This window comes from Zootoca vivipara, chromosome 5, assembly GCF_965207765.1.
Source record: "Zootoca vivipara chromosome 5, rZooViv2.hap1.1, whole genome shotgun sequence".
Lineage (NCBI taxonomy): Eukaryota > Metazoa > Chordata > Lepidosauria > Squamata > Lacertidae > Zootoca > Zootoca vivipara.
This window is the reverse complement of record NC_142588.1, coordinates 82838293-82858857: the sequence shown is the minus strand read 5'-3', so window position 1 is coordinate 82858857 and position 20565 is coordinate 82838293. Positions and strand designations below refer to the sequence as shown.

Here is a 20565-nt window from a genome sequence, read left to right as displayed (position 1 = left end):
GGGTAACATTCAGAATCTGAGTGACCTGAAAATCTGCAGAAGCAGAGCCTTACTTTGAAATAAATGCCTATGGCAGTTAGGGATGAGTGAATCCGTCTGATTCTCCCTGATTCTCATTTTTGAAATCTTAGCTTCAATCCTCCATATTTCCACACTGGTTTGCAATTCAAAATAAATAAATCATGAAAATTCTTCTGCATTTTAGTGCACACTTCTCTGAAAAATGGTTTAATGCAATTTTGCATAATATACATAATATACATTCTGCCCGGACACTGAGGTCCAGCACCGAGGGCCTTCTGGCAGTTCCCTCATTGCGAGAAGCCAAGTTGCAGGGAACTAGGCAGAGGGCCTTCTCGGTGGTGGCACCTGCCCTGTGGAACGCCCTCCCAACAGATGTCAAAGAGGAAAACAACTACCAGACTTTTAGAAGACATCTGAAGGCAGCCCTGTTCAGGGAGGCTTTTAATGTTTAATAGATTACTGTGTTTTATTTTTCTGTTGGAAGCCGCCCAGGGTGGCTGGGGAGGCCCAGCCAGATGGGCGGGGTATAAATAAAAAATTATTATTATTATTATTATTATTATTATTATTATTATTATTATTATTATTGCCAAGTAATTTTCCCTAATAGAATGCTTTTTCATTAGCTATTGTACTAATATATATGCATTTTAAGGCACATTTTATCCTTGTATGTGCATTTTTATACACATTACTTAGCTGGAGAACTGTATTGGAAAATTCAGAGACGTGCCAGTTTTAAAGGATGGCTGTGTTTCAATTTGCATATTGTTTTGACAAATCTGAATTAGATTCATTTTTCAGGGTGAGCTGAATCAAAATTCTCCCCAATCCCCGATGGCAGCCATTAAAAAAAAAAATCACACATGCATACATCTTTTTCGTTTTAAAAAATGAGCAAAGTAATGTGCTAAAGATAAAATGCAAGATTTAAATGATGACAATACTGATGACTTTTAGCACAAGTTACTTTCTCAATCAGGGACCCGGGTGGCGCTGTGGTTAAACCGCTGAGCCTAGGGCTTGCTGATCAGAAGGTCGGCGGTTCGAATCCCTGTGACGGGGTGAGCTCCCGTTGCTTGGTCCCAGCTCCTGCCAACCTAGCAGTTCGAAAGCACGTCAAAATGCAAGTAGATAAATAGGAACCGCTACAGCGGGAAGGTAAACGGCGTTTCCATGTGCTGCTCTGTTTCGCCAGAAGTGGCTTTGTCATGCTGGCCACATGACCAGGAAGCTATACGCTGGCTCCCTCGGCCAATAATGCGAGATGAGCGCGCAACCCCAGAGTCGGTCACGACTGGACCTAATGGTCAGGGGTCCCTTTACCTTTACCTTACTTTCTCAATCACTGCTGTGAGAGAAAAAAATCTTGTGGTTTCAACTTCCCGATACCAACCCACTGTCATGGGACCACCAGGGGTCAGTGGAGAGTCCAGGAAGTCGGGACAAGGGCTCTCTGATGAAGCCAGAACCTGGGATGCTAGCGTCTCACAGCATCCTTTGGAGGGTGGTGCTGGGGCTCAGATAGCGGTCCAGACCCTTGTGGATGCTGAGAGTGCCAGGTTTCCAGAGGGAAGGCTGGAGGGGTCAGACCACAGCGCTCAAGAGGGGGAGGCTTCAGAGGAGACAGCACCAGCCACTCAGCTAAGCAGCTCTGGTGGAGAGGCTGCTCCACCAGCCCCATCTCCCCAACAGCGAAGGGGGGGAAGAGGAGGGAGTAGAGGAGGAGATTCAAGGTGCCAAGGGCGTTCTGTTGGAGGAAGTCCCAACAGGGGGGTGGTGCTTCCACATTCTGAATCAGACTAGAACAGTCATGGATACTGATGCTCTGTCTTGTACATATGTATATAATAAAACTCTGTAAAAACCAAGCACAGAGTTTGGAGCATCTTACTCGTGAGAAAGCAACCAGCATCATTACACCCACCCTTCTTCTATCCTAGTACTGAGATCTGGGCACCCAGTGCATTATTAAAATGACCACTAACCTCAGATTATGGAAAAAGATTAACCCTGTTTGTTTGTTTTTAAGAGCTAATGCACTTTAACTTTCGTTATATAAGACTTTCGCCAAACGCAAGAATTCATGTATACAAAAATGCCACGCACGCACTGTCCAGAGATCCGTGCAGCGACAGTATATTGTACATACCTTGTGGGGAGGAACTATAGCTCAGTGGTAGCTCTTTGCATTTAGAAGATGCCAGGTTCAATCCTTGTCACCTCTAGTTAAAAGGGAAAGACCCTCTGCCTGAGACTCTGGACAGCCAGGGCCAGTCAGGGTAGATCAGGCACCCCCAAACTTCGGCCCTCCAGATGTTTTGGACTACAATTCCCATCATCCCGGACCACTGGTCCTGTTAGCTAGGGATCATGGGAGTTGTAGGCCAAAACATCTGGAGGGCCGCAGTTTGGGGATGCCTGGGGTAGATAATATTAGATCAATGTTCTGACCTGGCATGCATTCATTTCTGCCACAGAAGACGCGGTTGGCACTGCCTGCATTGGAATCTCCAGTTCAGGATGGAATGGTGCTTGGATTCGTGAGCCAAATCCAGATGTTAGTTAGGCCATTGTTAGTCTGAGGTAGGATAAGGATGGGTTCAAAGGCAACGCCGCATACACACCTCTTGTCCCCATCACAAACTCACAGGGTGGTGGTAGTAAGGAAACAGCCACCTTTGTGCGTGGGCCCTGTACCCCCCCAAGTGCCCCAGACCTTCAACTACTTTCTGGACTTTTGCATTCAGATAATAGGTATCCTTTTTGTATTTTCAGCTGGAATTCCTTGGTGTAAGTCAGCTGTCATTTATCCATGATCTTGGACCAAAGGGCATGTAAGTTTCGTTGTTTCCTTGCTTCTAAAACATATATCCTGCGCTTTGCCCATAGACAAAGTGGAGGCTTCTTTCTCAAGACTGTGCCTGCAAAAGTTTCGGGGCGCATGTGCTGCCCCCGCTCCAGACAGCAAGCATGCGGTAACGTTGGGGAAGCACTGAAGAACAGCTGATCAATCGAAATGATATGCGGGCAGCCCAATACTACTGTTGTATCAGGGACATGTTGCATAATACACATGCAAAAATGCAAACAAACCCCAGTCTGGAGGGGCCCTTCAACTAGGAGCTGTTCACCTGAACAAACAGGAATACATTAAAGGCAAGCCCTTTATGGAAATTGTTAGAAAATGACATCCCTTATTGGAAATAATTTATGGTATGTAAAATGGGATTGCATCAAAGTCTCCTTGCATGACTGTAATCTGGCTTAAAAGACTTCAGTAGTGGTGAAGACAGGTTTTGCGTATAGACGTCTCTTTGCAACAGGTTGCAAACTATTGCTTCTTCCAAGTGCTTGCTAAAGCAATGTTTTCTCTCTCTGCTCTTTGCTTTCAGAGAGGGCATGATTATGAAAAGGTCTGGAGGACATAGAATACCTGGTTTGAATTGCTGTGGGCAAGGACAGCTGTGCTACCGGTGGTCAAAGAGGTACTTTTATAAAAATTGACTTTTCAGGTTTGTACAGTGGGGTGGGGAGTATTTTTCCAGCCTTATGCCAAACCTTTGGGCTCCAGTTGCGTATAATGCGGAGCCTAACTATGGTTTAACATGAATGAAAAAACATGTTGGGCACATTTTGAAAATTGTAGCTACTTCACTCCTCCCCTGGTCTCACTGCCACCATGACACCAGGAGCTAAACCATGGCTTGGCTTAGCAATACATCCAAATCTAGCCTTGTGGTTTGTCTTGTCTCCCCTAAACAAACCATGAACGGTGAGACAAACCATGAGCCCAGATTGAGATGCAAGCCATATAATGTGAAGCCCAACAATGTCTTCATCATTCCCATGTCAGCAGGAGTGAAGTGGCCTCAATTTTCCAAACGTGCACCGGCATGTTTGCTCATTTACGCTAAGCCATAGTTTTGCTTAGGATTTACATGCAAAGCAAGCCGATGACAGCAAAAAGAATTGCTTAAGGAAAAAAATTACCTGCAGGTGCTACATCTAATCCATGATCTCACACCTAGTTTAGCATCCAGAAGGATCTGAGTGAAACAGCACAATTGTGATTCCCAACAACAGGTATACGGAGAATACTGCCTCCAATGTAGGACGTAAGATATCACCAGCAGCCACTGATAGTCTTATATTCCATGGTTTTGTCTAATCTTCTAAATTGGTGGCCATCACTACTTCTTGTGGGAGTGAGTTCCATAGTTCTAGCATTATGACAGAGGCAGAAAATCTTTCCTCTGTCTGCTTTGTCAACGCCACACATAAACTTACACACCTCCGGTTTTCTAAACTAAAAGCCCCAAATGTAACCTGTAACGTAAACATAGGGGAGTTGATCCAATGCCTTGGTTATTTTGGTTGCCCTTTTCTGAACCTTTCCCCATTCTTTTTGAGCTGCAGCAACCAGAATTGGGCCACACTTTCCCAAGTAAACAATCCTTTTTGCTATACCCTGGTTAAAATTGAGTACATATTCTAGCAATCAGATAAATTGCTTTAGGATAGAATTCAGCTTCTAGAAGATACAGTCTTCCGTGCCTGTCTATTAGGATGGTTGAAAGCTGGGGCTGTCTTTTAAAGAGCAAGGAGGTGGAGTTTGATTTGAGAGAAGATGCATTAGTAGTTACTGGATTGAGTCGATAAAAGGTCTGTCTGAGTCAGCTCTTGGCTGCACACCGAGATCACCTGTTGAATTAAGATCAATTTGAATACTGTTGCTAATGCTCCCAAGATTCAAATTTTGCAGGTTTTTGGGACCTGCTCAGAAAACACTCCTGTCTAAACAAACTATTTTATAGGCAGGCTTATGTCTTACGCATCCAGTTGAATTGTCATACTTTTAACTTTCAGCACTTTGTGTTTCTAATGTGTGTGGGGGTGGGGACTTTAAGTATGAATATTCAGTGCTGAACAGAACAATCCTATGCCTACTTATTTGAAAGTTATTTCGGGTAATTAATTCTTCCAAAGAGTGCTGCCTTAGTAGCCTTTGAGTGCTTTTTAGACAAATGTATGTAGTTGCATTCAGACTTAGTCTTGTTCATTTCAGTGAGTCTACCCTATATCTGATTAAATCTGGATCCAACCCAATAGTAGCAGTACCCTTGATTTGGCTGGCTTTAAGATATTTTCCCGTCCTAGATTCAGTCTGATGCTATCAGCCTGTCTTCCCTTTTCCCTCAACACAGTTGTCAGAGGTTCTTGCGACTACTCTAGAGTAACGATGCTCTGCATGCTTGTCTTTAAACAGTTTTTATTAGTGCAGTCTATTTACAGTGAGACAGGTGTGTAAAACATGTCTGCTCATTCTGATGCAGAATCCGGCACTGCCCCCCCCCACGTGATCTACTCCAAAATAGGAGTCTTGGGACAGTGAAACTCCTCCCTCTCTTTCTCCTGTGTAATTCCGGAACCGGAGGAAAGGGTCTATGCTCCATGCTTTCCTTTTCTCCCTTCTCCCCCTCTCTTTCCTCCCTCCTGTGTAGCCGGGGCTCTCCCATGCTGCTGGAGCTCTGGCCCTCTCTCTCCACTTCCTGACTAGCCTCCTCAGAGCCCTCGCTTCCATCACTGCTTGGGGAGGAGCTACTTCTGATGCAAGGGGGAGGTTCTCTGTACTTTCTCCCCCTTACAACAGCATATTAATTGTGCCTCTTGCCATTTTCACCCTCTCGGGTTGCAATCTAAGCAAACTGTCTAAGGAGTGAATCTCACTGAACCCTGCTCAGCATTGTAGTGTCAAAAGACTCAACCTGCCTCTTCCTTGCTTAACAACAAAATTCTCTTAAGCCTGTTTTCCCTCTTCCTCCTTAAAAAAAAGTCTTTCGTTATGCGCCAAAGGCAGATGTGAGACAACCTTGAGTGTGCCAACTCAGCAAAAGTGCATTGTGTTCCCTGCCTCATTGTCCGTTCCGAGAAGTAGCGGGCTGTCCTGAGGCATCTCACAAAAACTCGATTCAGTCTGCAATGAGAACACGATGCAGAGCTCTGGTCCTGGGTCTATGTTACACTCAAGTCATTGTCTCCGCCAACCAGCTTTGCCACCAGAGAAATGACCTCAATCCCTCATGGGGCATCCAATGTCTGGCTCAACTCCTGTCAAGGGGAAGGCAGAGGCGAATCCTTTGCAGATATGGCAGACAGCAGAATCCCCCAAGGCCTAGTCTATCTAACACACTTACTGTGAGCAGCTTGGGTCTGCTATGAGGTGGGGTGGAGCCCCTCGCTCAACTGAGGGGAAAGCCCCAGCTTCCTCGTCCTCTTTGGCAACACAAATGAATGAAGCAATGCAAGGGGGGGGGATGAGAGGGGCTGGCATGTGTGCTTTGCACTCAGGTCCTGCTTACAAGCATCCCATAGTTGGCCACTCCCTGGCATCTCCAGTTAGGGCTAGGACGAAAGCCCTGTCTGAAACCCAGGAGAGCTGCTTCCAGCCAGTTGTAGGCAATAGTGAGGTCAATGGACCAATTATCTGACTCAGTCTAAGGCAACTCCCTAAGTTCCTATGTCTCAGGTTCTCCACACAGGGCTGTGAGAGACCTCTGCTGGAAACAATGGACTACTGCTGCCAGTCAATGTAGACAGCACTGAGCTATTTGGACCAATGGGCCCTGACTAAAGCACCTTCCTATGTTCCTAAGCACAATTTCCTTCCCCTTGGGGTAAATGCATGCATTCCAAGAACGAAGCTTTGCAAAATGTGCGTTTCAGAACATCAGTTACGTGTGCCCATACCCAGGTGGTAAAAATAGCTTTGAAGAGATTTTAGCTATAAACCAGCTCCTCCTCTCACACTTCTTAGGATGTGTATGTTGAAGAAAGTGATTGCCATCTCTCTCCCCACCCCACCCAAATCGGTATCTGTTGTGCTGCGGAGCCTGTTGCTTGGCAATTAAACCTTTTTTCAAAGCATTGCAGTACTCTTCCCATTAACTTTACTGGAATTAAGGAAGCATGCTTTTATAAATAAACCATTCGGAATTCTGATGCACGTGTGTCACAGCCCTGCAGTGCTGGGCCTTAGGTGCTCACACAACGAGATGAATCGGGAGCCGGGAGTCACAAGCCAAAGGGACGGGAGTGAGGGCTGGAATTGTCAAGGCACAAATCCCAGTCTAACCTGGAAGCCTCGTTTATTTCTGGGTTGGGCAAACCAGTGGCAGGTCTGCATTTGTCACTAGCCCAGGCTCCATATTGTGGCTTACCATCCTGGGCAGCACCACTCTGGCCAGGTCCACACAGAGAGAGAAAACCAAGGTGGTAGAATCCTGAGGTGGCAGGGAGTGAGCTGCTTTTCAAAGGTGGTATTGCCCAGGTTACCTGAAATTATCGTATCTCCTCATATGAACCTACACGGGTGCTAATGACCTCAAGTGAGGGAATTTCTCTCGGTCAACATCAACACCAGAAGCCCAGTTGGTGACACAAAGAGAGAGCCTTTTCTGTGGTGTTCCCTCCCAAGAGAAGTGGTTATTATTATTATTATTATTATTATTATTATTATTATTATTATTAGAGTTTATATACTGCCCTATACCCAGATGTCTCAGGGTGGTTCACAGAAAATATCACAGCATATATAATCAGAATAAAAACAACAACCCAATAACACCCCTCCAGAAAAGAGCCACATTTAAAAGGGTATAGGATGTCAAACAGACATTCAGACGCCTGGTTAAAAATGAATGCTTTTGCCTGGTGCCTAAAGGTGTGTGATGAAGGTGCCAGGTGAACTTCCCTGGGGAGAGCATTCCACAGACGGGGAGCCACTGCAGAGAAGGCCCCGTTCTCGTGTTGCCACCCTCCGGATCTATCGAGGAGGAGGCACACGAAGGAGGGTCTCAGAAGATTAGAAGGTTAGAGTGGTTCCCTCTTGGCCACCCTTCCGCTGATAGGGCTAAACAGGGCTGCTTTCAGATGTCTTCTAAAAGTCTGGTAGATGTTTTTCTCTTTGACATCTGGTGGGAGGGAGTTCCACAGGGCGGGCGCCACTACCTCTGGCCCTCTGCCTGGTTCCCTGCAACTTGGCTTCTCGCAATGAGGGCCCTTGGTACTGGACCTCAGTGTCTGGGCAGAACGATGGGGGTGGAGACGCTCCTTCAGGTATACTGGACCGAGGCCATTTACAGGATTGCAATCTGGAGTTTCTCCCACTCCTACCTAGTGTTAAAAGAATTCTAAGGTCCCAAATATAAAATAAACGTTCATAAATGTACAAGGCAAACACACACATAAGTATGTAAACCACATGTTTTAAATAGTACAGGAGAGCAATCCTGAAGCCATTTTGACTCTCCCAAATTGACCTCAAATATTTCTCTGCAAGGAGGAATAAAATGGGAAAGTCTCTCCATTGCCTTTTGCTTACCTGTCTTAAGGGCGTATTTGTGTATGAATAGGGTCAGGGCCGTCTTAAGCATGTCGGGCGCCCTGGTCCTGTGGTGCGGAGGGGGTTGGACTGGATGGCCCTTGTGTCTCTTCCAACTCTATGATTCTATGAAAGATCAGGCTTACTAGCTGCTTTGCTTCTCAATATTCTCTGATTGGCCTCTGTTATTTTCTCCTACCGATAGGGAACCCACTTAAGGACTCTATATGGGCTCTTGGATACCCCATAAGGGAAAAGGAGCAGTTGTTTCCTATAACACTAGAGATGGCGAAGATTTTACCCATGGCTTTCTGTGTGCAGAGCAGATGTTCAACCACCGAGCCACAGCCACTTGGGCTTTTAATGTTTAATACATTATTGTATTGTATTTTTCTGTTGGAAGCCACCCTGAGTGGCTGGGGAAACCCAGCCAGATGGGCGGAGTATAAACAATATTTTTTTAAAAAAAATTTTTTTGCAAACACATGTACTAAAAAACAATTAACCCTATAAAAAAGCCTGATTAATTAGGAACAGTTTTGTAATTGATCGCAAAGGGTTTTCATTGATTCAGCTACCAATTAATGGGCTAAATGTTGAAGCCCCGATGAATATATGTAATTTTGTGTGTGTTTGTTTTGTATCTCTTTCCTAGGTGGCTTGTAGTCAAGGACTCTTTTCTCTTGTACATGAAACCAGACAGTGGAGCCATTTCCTTTGTCTTACTGGTAGATAAAGCGTTCAGCATAAAGATTGGCAAGAAAGAGACAGAAACGAAACACGGGCTGCGAATAGACAATCTCTCCAGGTGAGACGTTTCCACGCCATGCCTTGTGGTTAGGAATGTGGGAGAGATTCGATTCAGTTCACATTGAAAGGCAAACTTTGCATCTCCTTTGCACCATTGAAACAATACAGCAAATTGAAACACAGCCATTCTCCGAAGTTCACACTTCTCCAGATTGGGGTGCAGTTACACACCCACGTAATGTGTGCAAAAAAAAAAGAAAAGAAAGGGAATATGCTAGGATCAAAGTGTAAGCACACACACGTATATATATTAAAGTAATGTATGCAAATGAATTATATTAGGAGAAATTGCTTTGCAAGAATGTTTATATTAGGCAAAATTGCATGGGTATTTGTTAGGCAAAATTCACACTAAAATGCTATTGAGTGGGGAGGGAAATGCAGACTGACGTAGAGATGTGGAGAACGGAACTTAATACTGGGAAAACGAAAAACTGAGAGAAGCCATAGTTGGGATATTTGTTCAACTCCCCATTCGTGACACTCTTCATTATTCACCTGACTGAAGAAGACTTGTCAAATATTGATAACCTTGTGATACATGACCACTTGCTCTCTGCGCTTTGGGCCTCCTTGGTAACTTTAATAGCTGCTATATATAGCACGGTCAGATTCAGCATTGTGCTGTTTGTGGAGAAGGATCTCAACGGATGTTAGCTAAACGAAGGTGGGCAGGGTAGTGTGAAGACCTTGCTACGGTATCTTCAGCTGCCATATTCGGGGCCAAGGAAGAATTTCTCCTGTAGACAAATTCCCTCACTTCCTGCGTTGTAGACTCTCAGCACAGTCTACAAGGGAAAGGCTGTAGCTCAGTCTCAGAGCATCTGCTTTGCATTCAGAAAGCCCTGGGTTCAATCCCCAGAGTCTCCAGGCAGTGGTTTGGAAAACAGCTGGTGCTGCAGAGGGCAGCAAATTTTGAGGGAAATGTCCAAAACGGCCCCACTGTGTTCATGCATCCATCTTCCTGCATGGATTAGGGACATTGCTTTTGGATCACCATCTCTATATAGTGCCAGCTTCCGAAACAAAGCTACGCACCTTGTTAAGCGATCATCAATAAAATGACAATAACCTGCATGCCCAGTCAGCATAAGAAGACCCCCTGCTGGATCAGGCCAAAGGCTCATATAGTCCAGCAGTCTATTCACACAGTGGCCAGCCAGATACCTATGGGAAATCTGCAAACAGGACCCGAGTTCAGGAGCACTCTCCTTCCTTGTGACTTTCAGTAACTAGTATTCAGAGAGATAAAGGTAAAGGTAAAGGGGCCCCTGACCATCAGGTCCAGTCGTGTCTGACTCTGGGGTTGTGGCGCTCATCTCGCTCTATATGCCAAGGGAGCCAGTGTTTGTCCGCAGACAGCTTCCGGGTCATGTGGCCAGCATGACAAAGCTGCTTCTGGTGAACCAGAGCAGCACACGGAAATGCCGTTTACCTTCCCCCCTATTTATCTACTTGCACTTTGATGTGCTTTCGAACTGCTAGGTGGGCAGGAGCTGGGACCGAGCAATGGGAGTTCACCCTGTTGCAGGGATTCGAACTGCTGACCTTCTGATCAGCAAGCCCTAGACTCTGTGATTTAACCCACAGCGCCACCTGGGTCACCATTCAGAGAGATACTGCCTCCCAAATCAAGATTATTATTATTTTTTGGTCTTCATTCTCTTTTCTTTTAATGTGAACCGCCCTGAGACCTTCGGGTATAGGGCAGTATAGAAATAAAATAAATAAATTATAATAATAAATAATTCCCCCCCCTCTCATTGCATGGCTTTATTTCCCCCTTCTAGGTCACTGATTTTGAAGTGCAACAGCTATCGACATGCTCTCTGGTGGTGCCAAGGGATAGAAGAATTCATTCAGAAAAACGGCACAAACTTCCTCAAACATCACAGATTTGGCTCATACGCAGCTATCCAGGAGGACACCTTGGCAAAGTGGTAAGAGGTGGCTTACTGCTCTCTGCTCTCATAGCTTTCCCCGGCGTGAGATGCAGTGAGGTGCAAAACCTGTTGAATCTCTGCCTGTTGATGACATAGGAACCATACCATCAAAAAGGGGGAGGGGGAGGGGGTGGCCGCGATGTTCTCTAAGCTAGTTTCTGTGGACTCCAGTGCACAAACCCCCAAATGTGATGTAATTATACCACGAAGAATCTCTGCCTTTCAGCTTTTTGTGGGCAATTGGCCTTCCTAATGAAACTGTCTATTACACCTTGATTAAGATTTAATAAATTGCCGACCAAAATAACCCCCTCAAGCTACTGCTTGTCCAGTAGGAGTAAACATCCAGGAATTATACAGCTAAAGTTCCAACTGGGGAAATGGAACTGCAGGGAAAGGTTTTTTTAACACACACACGCTCACACATACACAGGTCCCAATCTATTGTGGCTGCTTTTATTTTATGTTTATAAAAAAAAGTGGGTGGTTATATGTATGGATGCCCTACATTCAGGACTTTCCTTTAAGACAGTCCTCACCACTACAGAGCACAAGTAATTCTTCTTTCTTTTTCTGTTTTTTTGCTGCCCATTGCACCATTTTGTGTTAGCAATTTTATCAATGCATGGGGCATAAATAAATAAATAAATAAATAAATATTATTATTATTATTATTATTATTATTATTATTATTATTATTATTGTCGTCATCATCATCATTTTTCCTTTTCTTTTCCAGAAAAAGGAGCACTCCTATATCACATCTACTTTGTCCTCTAGCGACCCAAAATATTCTTGTTTGTTGTTAAAACTCATTTGTTTTGTAACACGTTCATTAAAATCATAATCAGTTCATTCTTTTTAAATTTTTGGTTCATACTGTATATTTTTGGGCGGGGCGGGGGGGAGATTACTTAACCTTCAGTCTGTGTGTGTGTGTAGCAGACAACAGACACCACACACAGTGACCGGGAGCTATTTTGGGGTGGGGGGGGTGGCAGCTGCCAGGAGCAGTGAATGAAGTCGCTTCTCTTCCCCCCAGCCGCCGAATGACTCTTCTTTTCATATCTGTTTGTATCCCTCTGTCTTTGTTCCAAACTACAGGAAAAGCTAACCCTATGAGCCTGCTGGGCATATCTCTGCTATTCCCCTTCCTCCCCTCTTTTCCTCTCAGTTGGACAGAAATCAAACTAATGCCGTTGCTTTTAGGTACGTGAATGCAAAAGGGTACTTTGAAGACGTCGCCAATGCCATGGAAGCTGCCAAAGAAGAGATTTTCATCACAGATTGGTGGTTAGTATTTCATTTGCACGGTTTGATTTTCTATCTCTGTCTGTCTTGCACAAACATGCACATTTACCTCCTAAAGTGTTCCCAGGAACCAGGTTTGTGGGGTTAAGAAAAATCCAGCTAGATTCCATGTTGCATCACAAACCATGCTGGCTAGGGGCTGATGGGAGTTGTAGTTCAAAACATCTGGAGGGCACCGGGTTGACCGTCTTCCATTAAAATGTTCTAAGGCTGCCCTGTTAAGGGCCCTTTCAGCATGGAGGCTGAACAGCAGGACCAGATGGTTTGGAAACAGAAACAACCGTCGCAGAGACAGGGTGTTTTATGTTGCTTTGCTGTAAAGGTCTTTTCAGGACACTTGGCCAGGAAACCAAATTGGAACCAGCCAAAAAGGAAAAGAAGAGAGAGAAGTAACTTTTCAACCAGTTTTCCATGTTGGCGTTTTCACCTTCTTGTGAAAAATCCAGTTTTATAAGCTGACTTCTCTTAACACTTAGCAGCTGAATTGAAAGATGTGAGGCGCAAAGACTGGCCCTCAAATTACAGGGGAGGGGATACTTGCCCGTTTATCTTTTCTACCAGTTCTCTAAGCTACTGTTTCCAGAATCTTCCAGCTCCCCACTTTCCCCTTATCATTCAAGCACTGGTGCAGACTGGATTTTATGTCATCATCCACCCAGAGTGGCAGCCACTATTATTGTTGTTGTTGTTGTTGTTGTTGTTTAGTCGTTTAGTCGTGTCCGGCTCTTCGTGACCCCATGGACCATAGCACGCCTTATTATTATTCACACACATTTGTTCCGTTCCCATATAAAGGGCAATATTTACATCTAAATATGCAACATAGAAGTGAGGCAAGCGGAACTAGGACTGAGTGAAAACGTCACCCACCCACACCCAAAAAAATTGACGGCTCATTTACAGTTGGCAAAATTGGAGAGGGAGAGAGGGTGTGGATTATTTGCAAGTTTTTGTAGTGCTTGCCTGGTAACATTTGTGGCAGTGATAGGGCAGAAGGAAAGGAGACCTAACAGTAGGTGGACTGGCAGAATCGTCCCTTGACCGGTCATTAGTAAGGCCACATTTGCACCATACATTTAAGGCACTCTGAAGTCATGGCTTGCCCTCAAGAATTCTGGGAGTTGTAGTTTATTAAAAGTGCTGAGACTTGTTAGAAGAGCCCACTTTCCTTTGCAGATCTCCATTTCCCACAGTTCTCTGAGAAGAGAGGTGGATCGTTAAACTTCTCTGTGAGGGGAATAGGTAGGGTTGCCATATTTCAAAAAGTAAAAACCAGGACACACCAAAAGTTGTTGAGCTTTTATTATTGCCTAAGATCCAAAGCACCGCCTTTCAGAAATTCTGAGGTTGGTGGGGCAAGAAGACACTGTTCCATTCCGATTCATGTTTGCCATATTTAGCTCTGTTTCCATTCTTCATTCGTTTGACTTATGACAAAAAACTGTGTTATTCCTCTTGCTGTCAGCTGTTTGGCAGAACTTTACATAGTTAATTATGTAATTAATTACACAGTTAATTATGTAATTATTCTGTTACTCCACACCATTCATTTCGATGGGAAGGGAACATCATCAGTTACGTATTGTTTGGAGACTGAAGATTGTAACAGCAAACGGCGATCATATCTGTCAAATTGATTTGCATTCTGGATGCGGGATGAAAAAGCGAACATTGGCAATTTAAGCTTCTGTTTCCATCAGAGTTCTCCAATGCTCCATTCAGCCTAATGAACCAGCCTCTAGTGATTTGCAGCTGGGCACTTTTCCATTTTGAATGTGTTTTTTTAAATAAAAAAAACCACCAGTACCATCAATTTAGCTCCCACTGCAAACCGCCAACCCCCTTGCATAATGTAGCCTTGATATGAGAGGCAATTTTTTGTGTGAAAAATGCTAGGACCTAAAAAATGGCCACCCAAAATCTACCCCCAAATAATAATAATAATAATAATAATAATAATAATAATAATAATAATAATAATAATAAATTATTTATACCCCGCCCATCTGGCTGGATTTCCCCAGCCACTCTGGGCGGCTTCCAACAGAAAAATAAAATATAGTAATCAGCTTTCGCCATCTGAAACCACCCCATTTCATCCTGACCCCTGATTCCATGCCCCAAATTCAGGGACTTCTCTCCTTTGCATGGCTCACTTTCAGCAATGGATTCAGGCTGGAAAAAAAGATTCCTTGGAGTGACGGAGCATGGGGCAGTAGATTCAGTTCGCCTAGCACCCCCTGTGTGTACCTTTTGTACACACCTCCCGTTCCTTTACAAATGATAAATATGGCAGCCCCCAACATGTTGAATTTGCCCTAAGTGCTGCCACCCTAAGCTCACGTACTGGGGAGTACGTCTTGCGGCACCCACTGGAAAGTAAACACCATTACGTTTTGCGCTGCGTGAATGGATTTGGGCCTAATTTACAAAACAGCTGCAGTAATTTCAGAATAATTCATGTTGGCTAAGCTAGCATGGTCTCCTGCATGCGCTCTGGATTTAACACTTCTGCTGCTCCTCCTCAGAACTTGAGTGACAAATTCCTCCGTGAGGTCACTCCACAAACAATAGATTTGTTGACTCAATCACAGATGTCGGCCGTTACATATACTGCAGCATTGTTGAAAACAATGGATAAAAAGCACATTCAGAAAATAAATCATTGCAAGGGGCTTTTTATTTATGAATGCATCAGGGCGGAGACGCTGTTTTTACAGATGTAGGTAGGAGTGGCCTTTGATGCCTGAGATTTGTGTTTTCAGAACCTACCCTATTCTTCTGAAGGTGACCTGTTGAACTGTTTTTAATTCTGAGTTTTTAATTGTTGTGACCTGCCCTGGGACCTGCTTTTGAAGGGCAGGTAATAGATCTACTACTAGTACTATTACTAATAAAAACAATTTTCAATAGCTATGCTTATATTTGAAAATATATTTGAAGTGAGTACAACCAACTTTTCTTTCTTTCTTTCTTTCTTTCTTTCTTTCTTTCTTTCTTTCTTTCTTTCTTTCTCTCTCTCTCTCTCTCTCTCTCTCTCTCTCTTTCTCTCTTTCTCTCTTTCTCTCTCTCTTACAGGCTGAGCCCAGAGATATTCATGAAACGACCAGTGGTGGAAGGCAACCGCTGGAGATTAGACTGCATTTTGAGGCGGAAAGCTGTAAGTTTGCTGTGTTCTCCGAATCTTTACACAGCTCTGAAAGCTAAGCCCAGAGGCACTGAGTTCCGCCTGACTTTGGGGGGGGGGGGCTCGCCGTGTGCATGTGACATCACATGTGTGACACATGCTTGTGCCATCATGTGTGTTGGGAGGAGAAAGCTAGGCCAGACAAGGCCCAACACCACTGCAGGGAGGCTTGGCGGAGCCCGGCCCCTCGATATTGAACCTCTCCCCACATACTTTAGGGGGCTGAGGTGTCCTCATCCCCATACAGTTAGCGCCTATGGCTAGGCCAACATTATCCCCGTATTGCAGACAGGAAACTGAGGCTGAAAGAGAGTGGTTCACTTGTAAACACCTGGAGAAATTGAAGTGTTATAGGAATTATAAGGTCTCAAATATAGGATGAATGTTGACAATTGCACAAGGCAAACACACATACATAAGTATGTAAACCATAAAATAGTAGAGGAGAGCAATCCCAAAGCTGCCTTGGCTCTCCTAAAGGCTCTAAATATTTTCTCTGCCTCCTTAATCCCCCTTGCATAGCTGCCAAGTTTCCCCTTTTCTCGCGAGGAAGCCTATTCAGCATAAGGGAAAATCCCTGTAAAAAAGGGATAACTTGGCAGCTATGCCCCCTTGCCTGAGAACACGTAGCTAGATTGCAATCAGGGAAGTTCCTGAAGGAATTCCTCTCTTATATCTATGAACTTCTTTGGTATTAATTGTCATTGTTTTCCCAGATGCTCTGCATTGAGGGGGTGTCTGACTGGCATCCTGGTGGTCTTACCAAACCCTGTTCCCCCTCTGAAACAGCCATAGCTTGAGGATGGGGGAAGGAGTAACAAAGAGATTAGGAGCCGTCCTTGGATGCAAATAACCCCACCAGGGTTCCAGAGCCTTTGTAGAGTTTATAGGTGTTCAATCTGAACACTTAGGAAGCCCGGCTGATTTTTGTTGTAAGATGAAGCAGGCTTGCCCATCATTAATCCTGTGTTCCTGCCTGGTCTTGGCTGTTCTCTTCTCTGCGTACTCACTTTGGCCAACTGTGAATGATATAAACGTTGATAACGGTAGATAGCATAAATTGGCTTTTCAAGAAGTTGCCACCGCAATGCAGCCTGATTTATAACACGTGCCTGCTTTCAGAATGGATTCTCATTACACGGATAATGGTCCGCATCAATCTCCTCCAAGGGAGATAGAGATCTAATTAGGAGAGAATTTCACTTGGCTGTGTCCATACTCTATTGTTATGTGGGCTGGAGCGTGATATTGAGTTTGAGGTGAAAGATTATTTTAATGGGATCTTTCTGTCATCATCATAAAAGGCCTCGGTCAGGAGAACCTTAAGTGCCTTCTCAAGCTTTTACGGGTCAGAAAGGATTACTCCCTTCGTGGCAAAGTGGGCTCCGTCCCTGAATATTGTCTTGCACTTTGGGACTGAGATAGAAATCAAACAATCCATAACATTCAGACTCACGGAAGAGTAGGGAGAACACAAGATTCTTTATCACACTAGAGGGGAGAACAGTTTTCCTAGACACTGCAGGCAGGGTCAAGTTTGTTCTGATTTCAGAACTTGGGATTTCTAGGCCAGTCCTGTGATTATTATTTTTAGGGTAGGTGTGAGGAACCTTTGACTCTCCAGATGTTGGTAAACCTCAATTCCCATCACCCCTGATCATTGGCCATACTTTCTGGGACTGATGGGAGTTGTAGTTTATCAACACCTAGGGAACCAAAGGTTCCTCACTCTTGCTTTGGGGACTAACGAGGTTTTAAACACTGAGCAGTATTGTTAGAGTGAGTTTTTGGTTATTTAAGTATTCTTTATTTAGTTATGTAATTATTTATAGCCAGTCTAAAGTGGCTATAAAACACAATGCAAGAAAAACTTACAATAGCAGCACCGTTAACAAACATTTTAAATAATAATAATAATAATAATAATAATAATAATAATAATAAATTATTTATACCCGCCCATCTGGCTGGGTTTCCCCAGCCACTCTGGGCGGCTTCCAACAGAAAGATAAAACACAATAATCTATTAAACATTAAACGCCTCCCTGAACAGGGCTGCCTTCAGATGTCTTCTAAAAGTCTGGTAGTTGTTTTCCTCTTTGACATCTGTTGGGAGGGTGTTCCACAGGGCAGGTGCCACCACCGAGAAGGCCCTCTGCCTAGTTCCCTGCAACTTGGCTTCTCGCAACGAGGGAACCGCCAGAAGGCCCTTGGTGCTGGACCTCAGTGTCCGGGCAGAATGATGGAGGTGGAGACGCTCCTTCAGATATACTGGACCATAGGCCAGCTAAAATAAATGTCCTTTGCAATATAGAACTCTTGTAGAAAGAGACCCAGATTGCATGCAGCTCTAAGCCAAACCATGGCTTAGCTCAAACAAGCAAATGTGCAGGTTTCTGGTGCAAAGATTGTGGCCATGGTATTCCTCCTCTGTTCCTGCTTTCTCTTGGGCTAAGCCATGGTTTGGCTCCCCATTACCTCCAGATCCAGGCTCGTAGTTTGTCTCTCCCAGGAGAAGCATGAGCTGCAACCAAATCTCTTGATTTACTGTTTGTGGTTTCTCTGGAGGTGGAAACGATGTGGCTGCAGTCTTCACTCTGCCAACCTGCATGTTTGTTTTCTTGTCCATGCTGATCCATGGTTAAAACCAGGAGGGAGGATCAAGAAGCAATGCGTAAGTCAGTACCAAAGGATGTATCAGGAGACAGGACCAAGGAACAAGCCAAAAGTCAGGACCAATGAACAACTAAGGATATAGGAAGACTCCAGAGCTCAGGAAGGCCTCGTTGTTCAAGTGAAGCTCAAGCGGAACAGGAAGTCCTTTTATACTCCTGCCAGTTCTGCAAGATCCAATGGCTAGTGGGCAGAGTCAGTCCAGGGCCTCAGAATAGTTCACTGAGAAGCTGCTAGATACAACTCAGTAGCTTGCCACAGCAGCTCATGAGAGAAGAGTCCACATAAACTTCCCTGGGAAGCAAATTCCACAGCAGGTTACCACTACCAAAAAGGCCCTGCTCTTAGTTAATCACCGTAAGGTGGGTCGGCAGAATGATGACTTGAGTATCTGGGCAGATTTATCTGGGGAAGTGCTGTTCATGACTAGCAGAAGCAAAATGAGGAAAAAGATGTACATATTTTTTTGTACCTTGTTTGCTGTACACACGCAACAGACTTCAGTTTTCCTCCACAGTGGGAGACTTGGAATTTGGTCTTGCAAATGGAAGAGAATATGTTATAAAATGGCCACAAACAATCTTGTTTCTGACCGGTGGTCAGATCTGCATAGCGCCGTAACTCCTGTTTTGTTTCTTGACAGCAACAAGGGGTGAAAATCTTTGTGATGCTTTATAAAGAGGTGGAGCTTGCTCTTGGAATCAACAGTGAGTACAGCAAGCGTACCTTAATGCACCTGCACCCCAACATCAAGGTATTCATGCCCTTTATGATGTGCATGCTTATTAATTCCTTTTATAAAATTCACATTAAAAAAAAAAGAAATACCGTATTTTTCCATGTACAAGACGATATTTTTTATCCTTAGAAATAGTAGGCAAAATTATTTCAGGTCGTCTTATACACAGATAGCAGAGGGGGCATGGGCGATTGGTGGCAACAGCCAGCAGGAGATTGGCAGCGGCAATTGGGCGTGTGATTGGTTGCTGCGGCAAGGCCTGCTGACGATTGGCTGCGGCTGTGGCAATTGGGCAATCGATTTACAGTAGCGGCGAGGAATACGTGCAATCGGCTGTGGTTGTGTTGAGGTGGCAAGTGGGCTTTGGGCGGCGAGCGTGCAGCCAGTTGGTGGGCACGGCGATGGGTGCAATTTGCAGCGGTGGGCAGGCTGTAGAGCGATTAACGGCTATTTGGACTAAAAAGGGGTCGTCTTATACATGGGGGCGTGTTATGCATGGGAAAATACAGTACTATACCATCCTCAGGTTGTAACTTCAGGATCAGCTTAGGAAGAAACAGCCCTTTTGTAGACGATACCATGGTTTTTTTAACATATATAATAGGTGTGACATTTTCAAAGCAGTTTCCTCTCAATTAGGGAATGGAGTATGCTGGAGAGGACAGAGGTGACTGTCTGGGACACGGAACAGAACTGCCCCTACTGTAACATTATGCTGCTGCTCCCACTTGTAAATTGTAACCATGAAATGTAAAATGTTCTCAGGGATTTAGAAATTTTCTTTTAAAACCATTGACAGCTTTTCTTGCAACATAACCTGAGCTTAAGGTTGGGTATTCTCTCTCTCTCTCTCTCTCTCTCTCTCTCTCTTTTCCATGCAGGTAATGAGGCACCCAGATCACGTGTCTTCAACCGTTTATTTGTGGGCCCATCATGAGAAACTGGTGGTCATTGACCAGTCCATAGCCTTTGTCGGAGGCATCGACTTGGCTTACGGCAGGTGGGATGACAACGAGCACCGACTGACTGACGTCGGCAGCGCAAAACGAATGACGGCGACCAAGTCTGCATCTGTGGCCAACCTCTCGGTGAGTCCAGAGCCCACAATCACAGCTGTTGGTCTGGGCGATGCATAGATCTCCAGAGCCGTATCTGAAGTTGCTTCTTTGTTCATACTTGGGATAGATGAATCTGTCGGTTTGGATTCTCTCCGTTTCTCATTTTTAAAATCTTAAATTCAGTTCTTCACATTTCTGTAGCAAGCTGCAATTTGTTTGTTTTTTAAAATCCTCAGCATTTTGGTGCGAATTACTCCTAATAAACACATTTTTGTAAGCAGCTGTGAAAAATATACACTTTTTTTTTGCTGTATGTACATTTGTAGCCCTGGTCCTGGCACTCATTTAGCCTAACCCACAATTGGGGGCACGCGCGCTAAGAGCATCTCCTTCTTCCCCTTTCCAGTTGAGATTCCTGTCTTGCAGGGGGGTTGACT

At 44.5% G+C, this 20565-nt stretch overlaps 1 protein-coding gene across 3 annotated transcripts in view; it reads left to right on the top strand.

The window, feature by feature from the left end:
- Nucleotides 1–20565, top strand: part of PLD1 (phospholipase D1) — a 137569-nt gene that overhangs the window by 81078 nt on the left and 35926 nt on the right. For all 3 annotated transcript variants that reach the window (XM_035134147.3, XM_035134148.3, XM_035134149.3), the window contains 8 exons: nt 2803–2861; nt 3420–3512; nt 9063–9215; nt 11008–11157; nt 12370–12453; nt 15550–15631; nt 18975–19085; nt 19952–20158. In XM_035134147.3, the coding sequence (XP_034990038.1) occupies nt 2803–2861; nt 3420–3512; nt 9063–9215; nt 11008–11157; nt 12370–12453; nt 15550–15631; nt 18975–19085; nt 19952–20158 (939 nt within the window). The remainder of the gene's footprint in view (nt 1–2802; nt 2862–3419; nt 3513–9062; nt 9216–11007; nt 11158–12369; nt 12454–15549; nt 15632–18974; nt 19086–19951; nt 20159–20565) is intronic.